At 40.8% G+C, this 12,417-nt stretch overlaps 1 protein-coding gene across 2 annotated transcripts in view; it reads right to left on the reverse strand.

Moving 5' to 3' along the window:
• Positions 1 to 12,417, reverse strand: part of NEDD1 (NEDD1 gamma-tubulin ring complex targeting factor) — a 413,616-nt gene that overhangs the window by 293,304 nt on the left and 107,895 nt on the right. For both annotated transcript variants that reach the window (XM_086918169.1, XM_086918174.1), the window contains exon 5: positions 8,120 to 8,260. In XM_086918169.1, the coding sequence (XP_086774295.1) occupies positions 8,120 to 8,260 (141 nt within the window). The remainder of the gene's footprint in view (positions 1 to 8,119; positions 8,261 to 12,417) is intronic.

Genomic DNA, 12,417 nt, shown 5'->3' on the forward strand with positions numbered 1-12,417 from the left:
TCAATATGGCGCTTAAGCAGAAATCTCTTGCTGGGAAGGGGTTTACTTTCTTAATAAGGTCGGACCTCTCCAGAATAACCTTAGAGAAACAATGGGAATTTGGGAGGCGTCTGGAGGCCTTCAGGGCGTTGGGGGCTACAGCCCAACTAACGTTCCCAGCTGCCATGAAAATTATGTATAACAACAAGATGACTAACATCAGGTCAGTACAGGCAGCAGATGAACTCTTAATGCAGATGGGCAGTAAAAATAAAATATAAAGCCTAGCTTAGATAGCTGATTAGAGAGTTACTTAACTCTTTCAAATACTACGGTGTAGCTATAGTTGCCCTAACATTTCGCGGCCTTCTCTCTTTCTCTGGTGATATTTGTAGCTAGAGTCCTGTTATTGCAAAACCTTTAGGAAGGGAAATATAATGATTCAATATTACTATTTGATTTAATCTTTTTTCACATTTAATGGTGGGCATATTTCTCCGGGAGTTCACGGAGGGGCGCCATCAACTGGACATCGTTCCGGTTAGATATCGCAAGGGTTTTCCAGGGGTTGGGTGGAGGGTTTGGGGGGGGGGGGTCACTTAGGTAGGACAGGCGGTGGGGGGGTGGGAAAAAAGTCCTCAGTAAACCAAGATATGTTAGAAAGGAAGTGAATTTGCAGTTTTTTGGAAAGAAATTTGGGCAACAATGGATTGGATTAGCCTTATTTGTTTGTTCCTCTCCTCAGTGGGTTTTCAATGATAAAGATGGGTGATATAAAATACTTCTCCTGGAATGTTAATGGCCTGCGCACAAAACCTAGGGTAAATAAAATTATGCAATATTTGAGAGACACGGAGGCGCAGGTCATTATACTCCAGGAGACTCACTTAACGCAAATAGAAATGCTTGACTTGATTAAAAGAAATAGATGGATAGACTTAGCAGTTTCAACTACCCAGACCACTAACACCAGATGTGTCTCTATAATCTTCAAAAAAGGGGCTAAAGCCAGGCTGAAATCTCAAGTGGTGGACCCAGGTGGCAGATGGGCCATCGCATCTGTGGTAATAGCAGGTTCTCAAATTACAGTCTTGGGCTACTACGGCCCTAATCAGGATGATCCGGTTACATTGGAGGCTATGTTTTCTCAGCTGCTTTCCTTTCCAGGGCCAACCATCATCGCTGGCGACTTTAACATCGTGTTGGACAAATCTCCTAATAGTCGATCTTTAGCTTTATCTAAATCTAGGTCTATGCTACATTCTGCTATGAAAACATACGGCTACCTGGACATATGGAGAGAAAGGTCGGGTGGTCAGCAAGGGGTGTCTTTCCGGAACTATAAATATAAGCACCAGTCAAGGATTGACTTTATTTTAATTAGTCTGAGGCTGGTTGAGCATGTTAGATCCATTGAATATCTACCAATACATCTTTCCGATCATTCGGCAGTAGTAATGGAACTTGCTCAAGGTACGGAGAGATTGCTCGCTAGATGGTCCTTTGACCGATCACTTCTCTCTTCTCCAGATGATACGGCTTACCTCAATTTAGAGACACATAACTTTGTCCTAGTTAACAACGATTCAGCGACCACGCGGATCATCTGGGACTCGTTTAAAGCATTTCTGAGAGGTCTTATAACAGGGAAAGTATCCTACAGAAGGAAGCAGTATAAGGAGCAAATCTCTACCATTGAAAAAGGGATTATCAACCTCCAAAGTCTCATCGATTCTAGTACTGGGGCGGATGAGTCCATCATAGACAGTCAACTAAAGGAAATGGCGACTTTGAAAGCCAGTTTAGGTTCAGTACTGAATCTTAGATTACAGCAGAGATGGGAGGCAAGCAAGTTGGCTCATTTTGAGTATAGCGAGGGTGCAGGCAAACTACTTGCCTGTAAAACCAAAGTTGATCAGGTCCGGAACAACATAGACCTTATCACCGTGGGTAATAACTCCTTCTCATCAGATGTTGAAATCAGGAAGGCCTTCAGGGAATTTTTTGAATCCATCTATAAGGAGGACATTGGCACTCGGCCAGAGGAGGTCGAGAAGTGGTTAAGGCAAGTGGATCTACCCTGTCTTGCGTATGAACAGTCCCAATTCTTGGATAGTACCATCACTGAAGAAGAGGTTAGGGCTGCTCTAAAAAAATGCAAAAAGGGGAAGGCTGCAGGGCCCGATGGGCTACCTGAAGAAATCTACAGAAGCTTAGAGGCGGAGATGTCCCCTTTCTCACCAAGCTTTTTAATCAGATTCTCTTGGAAGTATATACCCCTCCTTCATCATGGGATAGTGCATCAATAACGCTCATTCTGAAACCTGGGAAACCTAAGATTGTCTGTGAATCCTATAGGCCAATATCAATTCTAAATGTGGACTATAAGATCTTTACCACAGTATTGGCCTCTAGGTTGGCCCATCGGTCCTTCATGTGGATCAAAAAGGGTTTGTAAAGGGGCAACAGTTATACGAATTGACGTACGACTTAATAGGCGCAATTGATATAGCAGTGGCCTTGACCGCTCTCACGTTAGACGCAACTAAGGCCTTCGACAGGGTCAATTGGGTATACCTGTCGGGGGCCTTGGCCAAGTTTGGCGAGGGATTTTGCCGGGCGGTTCGGCTGCTGTATGGTAGCCCAGTGGCGAGCCTGTTGATAAATGGGGAGCGATCAGACCCTTTTTCAATAACTAGAGGGACACAGCAGGGGTGCCCGCTCTCCCCCCTACTGTTTGACTTTTACATCGAACCTCTCGCGCAACAACTGAGGAGAGAGATTGCCATCAGACCTTTTTGTCACAGAGGGTGGGAGAGGAAGGTGGCCCTTTATGCCGATGACCTCCTCATCCTCACATCAGACGTAACTACTGCTCTCCCTGTAATATTCGAAATGGCCCGGGGTTTTGGTCGGATATCAGGTTACCAGATTAACACATCAAAGACAGAGATGTTGGTCTGGAACGATGATGTGAGTGCATTGGAAGTACAGGCGGGTGAATCAATGCGCTATCTGGGCCTGAATATAATAAAGGATCTTAATAAACTTGCTACAGAAACTTCACAGCAGTCGCTAAAGAATGTAGGAGAATAATGCAGCCATGGTTTCACCTTCAATTGTCTTTGATGGGGAGAGTAAACTTGATTAAAATGTTGATCTTGCCTAAAATTTAATTTCTTTTTAACACTATTCCCCTTTTTTTTGACCAGACACATATATCCAAATTACAGTCAGAAATCACTTCCTTTATTTGGAACAAACAATTAACTAGAATAGCTTGGAAGAAGCTGAGGAGGCGTTGGGAGAAGGGGGGCTTAGCTGCCCCAGACTTGAAATTATATGCCTGGGCGTTTCAGCTGTCTCATACTTGAATGCTATTAAAAAGGCCTACAGGCTGTGGGGTAGGCTTAATGTTTTCTGCCATGTTGGAGGGGGAAGGTCTCGGCCAGTCGGGTTATCTATTTAAATTTGGCAACCCGAAATTTTTTTTAAAAGTTAAACTGAAGGTCCTCTATGGACTAGCTAAAATGTTGTGTGAGGTAACAAACTCAATCAAGCAGGGGTATTTCTGCGATAAAACACCGCTTTGGGGGTTACCTGAAAGCCCAGCCTGGCTAGAAGACATCCTAGCCATGCCTTTAAAAGAGGCGGGCCTTGAAGTATGGGGAGACCTCTTTTATGAAGGGGACCTGCTTTCTTGGGAGCACCTCCAGAATAGGACAGGTCCAACTATTTCGAGGTTTAAATACCTACAAATGAGTAGTTGGACACAAACCTATAAAATTACACCATCCAAAAGAAATAGGTTCCCCCTTGGAGGGTATAGTCAATTAATTACCAATTTAGTGAACATCGGCCCGACTAAAAGCGAGATCTCACAATGGTATAAACTTTTAGTTGAGGAATCGGATGGGGAGTTCAAGTTACCTGGTCAGTTGTGGGGTGCATTACTAACTGACCTGGACGTGCAACAGCTTTGGTCCACCTCATGTGAGCTCGCAAAAAGTATAGTAAAGCCTTCATGGCTTCGAAGGAACCATCTCTATACCCTCCTTAGGGCGTATTATTCTCCCCAGAGAAATTTGTTACAGGTAATTCAGTGGCATGTGCAAGGTGTGGGCTGCAAGCAGCATCAGACATTCATTTTTTTTTTTAATGTCCTCGGGTTGCTAAATTTTGGGAAGCCATAGGTAATACTCTTACAGCGTCATTGGGCTACCCTGTCACTTTTGATGTATCGTTTGTGATTTTTGGGATCTTGATAGGATTGCAGAATGCAGCCAGAAGTTTAGTGTTTTATACGGTTCTCTTAGCAAGGAGGGAGATATTTAGGAGGTGGAAGGACCCCTTACCCCCTTCCCATGGAGACTGGCTGGCCTCTTGTCTGCAAACGGCACAAATTGACCTTGCTAGACCGGGAAATCTAAGTAAAAGAGCTTTTTGGCACATGCTTGTTTGGGCACAATAAAAATTCCGTTTTTATTTTTCCCCGGGTCCAATGATTACACTACTATGGCACCTATTCTTTTTTGCACAGATATCCGGTCATAACCCGGCCCTGGCCTCGTTGTAAGCCCCCCCAATGGTAGCCAAGATTGCAATCAACCAGAGACAGCTGAGGGATGCTTGGTCCCCCTTTCACGTTAGATCCCTTCCAGTTATAATACTGAGACAGCTGACTTATGGTTTGTTCTATCTGGCTTTCTTATACCATGGTGGAAATGAGGACAAAAAAAAACCACTGGAGACACTTACGCCAAATATAGAATAGGCCCTACTACATAGCAGTCCCTACCATTTACCCAAATTTGGTGGAATTCCATTGAGCCATTTGGGCTGTAGCCCTGTCTAAATATCCTGAGGTAAATTACATGACAAAAACACACATGAAACTGTTTGAATTTTCAACCAATTAAAATGTTGCTTACATGTTGTACTTTTCTTTGCTGACATTTGATTGGTTAAGTACATGAATATATATGAAAAATGAGAGGGAAACAGCCATTTTGACTAATACTACCGAAGGTACATTTGGAAAGAATTTTGACAGAAAATGTCAACTACTTTGAAAAAGGTAAGATGTTAATATGAAAGGATAACTATGTTATGCACTTTAAGTTAATTTGGGAAAACGTTTTCTGATAGTTATATAATGTCCCTCTGTAAGAGCTAGAGATTGAGATAGACTTCTGTTATTATTATGAATTGAGTTAGGCTTCTCTGGTATAATTATGAATTTACTTAGGCTTCATCACATGCACTTTTTAATAGTTCTACTTCCTGCTTGAAACCATACACTGCCCAAAGATAACTTCACTGTTAAAAACTCAAAAGTACCTGTCTGAACTTAAACCCAACAGTGCCCTAACTCTACTGATATATTTATTTTTTTATGCAATTTACAGCAAAAAAAATGGAAGGAGAAAAACAATCAACTGTTATTTCTTTTGAAGTAAAGGTGGAGAATCCAGAAGAACAAAAAGATGAATTTAATTTCATGGATGACTCTTTCGATGAACAGTTACTAGAATCTTTGGAACAAATAGAATCATGTACTAATGATTATGAGGAAATTCCGGACGATATTATGTTAGAAGTTTTATTAAATTTTGAAAAAGAATCAGAATAAATTTATATTTAATAATTAAAAATTGTTTGAGACATTATTCATTTTAATATGTATTTCATGAAGTAGTACCAAAATGTTTATATTATAAAGTGAGACTTATAGTATACTATGCAACTTTTTTGTGTTACATAGTAAGTTTACTCATAGTTACTACCTTTCTCCCACTATATTATCTCCAATGTGTATTTTACATCTCTTTTTCATCATAAGGGAACAGGATAGATTACACATGATCCCCTAGGACTTCTCAGGGATTGCTTAAAATATCTGTTTCTGCTTTCCTGACACACTATGGTATGAATTCCATATACTACAATAACTTCTATAACAACATGCAAGATATCTACAGAGGAGATGGTGTACATTAAATTTAAGACTCTGCATTGGTACCTACATGTAGGTACTTAAATAAAATTTAAAAAAAACAACAAAAAGAACATTTTTTTTGAAACAGCTACTTTTTTTTAAAAAACTGTCATTCTTTTTCCCCATGGTACGCTCCCGGGTGCGCGTACCGGGCGCTCCCCCCGCGAAAATCGAAAACATATATATATTTTTTTACCCCGCAGGCCCTTTTATGGCCCCTACATCAAACCTAGGGGGTCAGGGGAGGTCTACCCTGCACCCTTATGGTCATTTACCCCTTTGTTTTTGCCACCTCTTGTGTCTCGATCCTACCGAGACACAAGATGGCGGCCGCTCCGGACTGTTTCGAATGTTTACAGACACCCGTGAGCCAATCAGCTTTCCGTGCGCAAGTCGCGTAGCGCGCCCGGTGCGCGTATCGGGCGCGTACGGGGGCGCGCCTATAGATATATATATTTTTTTGAACCTAAATTACTCAAAATCCACTGGAGCACATATCTTGAGACATAGCAAAGGCACATCGGGCTACCAGTCCCTACAATTTTGCCAAGTTTGGTGGAAATCCATTCAGCCGTTCGGGCTAAAAGTGAGTTTGACCGCCCTATGGAAATTAACATGGAGAAAACACGTTTTGGGACCCCCCTTTTATCTCGGCCCCCGCTTGACGGATCCCCCCCCCCATTTTCAGGAAAGGAGCGGAGCGGGCCACCTACTTTGAGAAATTCGTGAAGATTCGTCCACCGGCGCCAAAGTTATTCCCAATAGAATGTTGCGGATTTCCTATGGAAAGTAGATCCTAACTATAACTACCTACTGGCGACCGCCAGTAGGATATATATATATATATATATATCCATATATCTATATATCCATATCTATCTATCTATATGTATATATATCTATCTATCTATATGTATATATATCTATCTATCTATATGTATATATATCTATCTATCCATCTATCTATATCTATATATCCATCTATCCATCTATCTATATCTATATATCCATCTATCCATCTATCTATATCTATATATCCATCTATCTATCTATATCTATATATCCATCTATCTATCTATATCTATATATCCATCTATCTATCTATATCTATATATCCATCTATCTATATATATCTATATATCCATCTATCTATATATATCTATATATCCATCTATCTATCTATATATCCATCTATCTATCTCTATATATCCATCTATCTATCTCTATATCCCTCGATCTCGATCTCGATCTTGATATATATATATATATATTTTGACCAAAGTCCTGCACAACTGGTACAAACTACCGATTTCATCCTGGCTAGTTCCCCCAATAATGGTGAGCCTACTGGAGAGGATAAGCACATTCTTCATATGATTTATTTGGAAGAAAACAAGGAACCAAAAAGTAAAGAAAACAGTTCAGACACATGGAAAAATATCCAGGGAAGCATGTATTCACTTTATACACTCTCTACCCCCTCCTCTCAAACACACACTGTAAATAAACCCACCCAACCAGGTATGCCAATATTTAATTTTACTTTGTTCTCATGATCTTTTATTTACTAGTTCCAACTTCTCCTCACTTATTTACTTGTATATTCTGAAGCATAAACTTCATGACCCTGCCAAAGAATGAAATAAATACAGTATTTGCTACAAAAAGACAATCCATTTTGAAAGGTGAGCTTTAGTACAAGAATTGTCAGATTGTACAGAAATGTAAACATATACATATATTAAGAAAACGATAATTATGTCCTTAGCAAATCTAAACAGAGCAAAGCTAAAAGTATTTCATTTGCCTAAGAATTAGTTCTGCCTTTGGCACCTAAGATATTAAGCACATTATCACATTCTTCATTTAGTAATTTGAATGAAATATGGTCAAATAAAAAAATACATTACATTGCTGTATAAAGAAATGTTAACTTTACTGGGGTAACAACTGTAATGAAAAAAACATACATAACTGCAGCCATGTACTTTTTTTCTGTTTAGACTTGAAGCCTTCAACAGCACCTACAGAAGCTGCTGAAAAGCATAAGTCAACGGTAACTCCTCTTCATGCTTAAGATCAAATTCAGACCACACTAAAACAATGTCTGGATATGTTTTGAAGACATTCAATATACATTACCTGTGTGCTGCCATGACCAAAAGGAGCACTTGACAAATTGGTGGTAATACTGTGCAAAATAATTTCACCACTTGTAGAGCCAGAAGCGATGTATCCATCATTTCCATTAAATCTTACACATGTTACCTCATCTTTGTGATCCTGGGGAAAACAAATACATATTTAGCTGAAAAACGAACCACAGGACTTATCAAGAAAGCGTTAGAAACACTGGAATCTGATAGTAGAGTTGCAGGCCATGAAGGCAACCAAATCAACATGAGAGCTCTGCTCTGAACACACTATCCACCTAATATCAGGTGAAATTTCTCAATGGAATTGCATCAGATCAGCTACATATCTGTAAATATGATTTAGTGACCCTCATGAACATGTGCTGCAGCACTGAACTCCACTCCAACCTCCGCGGGCCCTAAGGTTCACAAAGCATTCAAAATTGTCATGTCTAGACCCACAGCCCTCTGGAAGTGTATGCCATGTTCTAAGAGACGATTCTGACTGTTTCCATCATTTATTGGCTGTGAAGCTCCCCCCTTGCCTGGATATTCTAGTGCCTGTGCCAAGTAAAGTGAGATGTGACACGCAACAGGTTTGTAGAGAATATACCTACTACAATTAGGCACATCTCTTAACTAGTAAACCAAAATGATTTTCTTGTGCTCAAGCTTGATTTTGGCTAGTGCAACTATGTTTAGCATCACATTGACTTAGTAGGTTAAGGTGTGCAGTGAAGTGTTTGCCAGATTATGAACCATGGACACAGAGATCAGTTGTTCATTGTTGGTTTTATATCTCTCCTAGTTTTTAGTACCTTTAGTTTCTATTTTAGCATGGAGAGATGTCAAAAGCGAAAAGGGAGCGCTCTGATCAGATTATGAGGGTGATATCACTTTGGGCTTTCTCTGATTTTTTAGATCACTAGGTTAAAGATAGATGTGACAGTTTGCAATGTTGAGTTAAATAATTTTGTATGAGGATCTTTTTTAATTGTCATATGTCAGGATAGGATTTCTTCTACCAAGTGACGGTGAAGCCACCTAGAAACATAGGTTTACACATGGAGGTGAATTGGGTTGCCATGAGGCAATAATGTACTCAACTAGACATAATTCATATTCTTCTGATGCAATCCACCCCATCTCACCACCTATAACCCCAAAGCTGCCTCTTGACCAGCATCACAATGAGCACAAAATGAGTTTACATCAATAGAAACAAACAAATGCCAGAAAATGTTATAAGCCACTGAGATTAAATGGAAGAACTCTATATCTTACCTAAAATATTGCAATGTTATAGAAAAGCTTACAAAAAGCTTCTCTGCAGGCCAAATCTTTGTTCTTCGCATCAAAATGCCAGAAATAGACCGATAGAGCTAATCAAAATCATACATGACCAGTAAAACATTGACTTCCTCTACTCTATTCAGAACCTAGTAAAATATCATCTATAAAGATAGCATCATCTCAAGTTGGACGACATTCAACTCCATCTCCGAGAACAATTTAAAAAAATGCACATAAAAATAAAATATCAAACCCAGCAATTGGTCTGCCGATCTATCCCCCTGCTATTCACAAAGGAGTACACTGATGCACTCTTACCACCATGGTGTGACCATATTACCACTTCCCTTAAATAAGATATTCCACAGAGACCCGGATGACATTCAGCCCTCAAATAAAAACATAATGCCAAACTACATCTTCTTGCGAATTACTCACCCATTACTAGACTACCTTTCCTTATCAGAGTAAAAGAAATATGTTGCTACCCAGCGTTAAGAGTTCTCATCAAACATAAGATAAAAAGGAGAATTACACTCTTGTGTCATGGCCCGGAAACCCTAAATGTGGTCTTATGCATATCTGATGAAGGAGAAGCTTGCATCTTAGTACCGCTACAACGTTCTGCAACTGTTGAGCCCTTCAACCAACATCATACTATTTACACTGTAAACACACTAAGAACAAAAGTTACTTACCTGTAAACTGTGGTTCTCCAGTATTGGTGTCTTTCGTAGATTCATATGCTTGAATATTTCCCGTCGGAGTGGGAGTACACGGTACAATAGTAGTAAACAAATCACATATATAAAAATATATGTCATAGTAATAATAATAATAAAAATAATAATAATAATAATAAAATAGAATTTAATAATAATAATAATAGAATGCTTGAAAGTACCATAGAACATTATTAACACATAAGGAGGGAGAATCAATTTACTGGCATATTCATGTCGTTATGATAGTCCAAATTCCAGGCAATCAGGCTGTCACACCCTCTAGAACCTTCTCCTCAGAAGCTCAGGCCCTCAGATTTTCGTAGCACAAGAGTGACAAAAGAGTGGATGAGGAGAAGAGAGCCTCTGAGTGGAGGAAGGGTGGGTTGGATGTTAATCTATGAAAGACACCAATACTGGAGAACCACAGTTTACAGGTAAGTAACTTTTGTTCTTCTCCAGTATTGGGGTGTCTTTCATAGAGTCACATGCTTGAATAGAATAGCTAGCAATAGCCAATATATCCATAAAATGCTACAACCGTAATGCATGAAAATATTGCATATTTAACAACCACTATTAATGGTACACTGATGCGAAAATGCAAAATGGCAGGAGGAGGGAAGCAACAGAGGCTCACCTTACTTGAAAAAATTCAGAAGCACAGCTTGACCCACAGCAGTGTCTGCGCTGTCAATTACCTCCAGACAGTAGTGCCTTGTGAAACATACGTCTGCTGGACGACATTGCCACTCAGCAGATCTGATGGAGAGGTACTCAAGCGAAGAGGGAAGTGGAGTATGAAAACTGCCCTTGTCGAGTGGGCCCTCACCGGAGTAGGTAAGAGCTTGCCCATCTTTGTATGACAAAAAGAGATAGCTGATGTCAAACCATGGGGCAATGGTTTGTTTAGTCACTGGATGCACTAAACGCATCCGCTCATACACAAGAAAGGTGGTCTAGCTTGCGAAGGCAGCTGTCCGTTATATGTATAATTTAATACATCGTTCGAAATCTAAAGAATGAAGAGTGCGCCCAGCTGAAGACTGAGGGTTTGGAAAAAAAGTTTCATAGGATGACTGGTTCATAAAGGTGAAAGTCAGATAGAACCTGTGGTATAAATAATGGATTGGTGCGCAGCACCAGAGTCACTTGGAAGTTGAAGTTCAACATATTTGATGGTAAAAGCTTGAATAGGACTCACACGTCGAGAAGACGTGAGAGCGAGTAGGAGGGAAACTTTCCCTGTTAGAAATGTTGAATCCGAAAATGGATTGGTTCAAAGAAGCTTAGAGAAGCTGGGCTAATACGACGTTGAGACGCCGAGTACGCAAGGAACGCCCAATGGGTGGAAACATCCTGTAGAGGCCCTAAAAGAACTTGCAAATAATCCGGGAGGAATAGAGAGACCTGAATCCATCATGGCGAAAACGAGAAGTGCAGCCAGACTTTTCAAGACGAAATGAGAAAAGGGCTGACTTTGCCATAAGCAGAAAAACAGGTAGGGTTTGCTCTGGTGTAGCGTGTACAGAATCGATGCAGACAGATTTGCACCAGATACCAAAACGTTTACATTTTAGTTTATATTTCTAAGTAGTGGAGGGGCTCTTGCGTTCGCGAGAAACCTCCCTTCAGTCTGTGGCATTGCACAAGAGAGCAAATTCAAATTGCACAGGTTGAAAGCACAAGCTGGAGGCCTGAGGAATGCGGATGGTGAATCCGTCCGTACTGTACTGTCAGAAGGTGCGGCAGAGGGCGAAGCATGATAGGTTCGCAGCAAGGTAGTAGGAGGAGACCCATGCACCACGGTCGGCGAGGCCGTCTGAGCACAAAGAGTGGGATGTGACATGGTTGGAACCTCATTTTCCGCTGGAGACGAGGCACAAAGAGAATCGGCGGAAAAGCAAATGCAAACACTGTTGACGAGTTCATCGATGCAGTTCCGCACGATCTTTTGTGGGGAAGGCATAGTATAGGCATTTGCGGTTGAGAGGCGTTGCAAACAGATCCAGGTCTGGTTGTACCCCCAGGCATAAGATGTGGTCCACGGTCCGTAAATGGAGATCCCACCCGTGATTGTCCAAGGCGGATCCGCTGAGGCAGTCCGTCATGACGTTCAAGACCCTTGGAACATGTATTGCAGAAAAATCAACGAGATGGTGAATGGCCTATTCGCAAATGTGTAGTGTATAGTGATAGTATTGTCTGTACATGCTAACACGGACTCCTCTCGCACTAGGAAGCGGAAGGCTTTCAGAGCCAGGAAACTGGATAATGGCTCCAAGCGGTT

This window comes from Lissotriton vulgaris, chromosome 1_1, assembly GCF_964263255.1.
Source record: "Lissotriton vulgaris chromosome 1_1, aLisVul1.2, whole genome shotgun sequence".
Classification (NCBI taxonomy): domain Eukaryota; kingdom Metazoa; phylum Chordata; class Amphibia; order Caudata; family Salamandridae; genus Lissotriton; species Lissotriton vulgaris.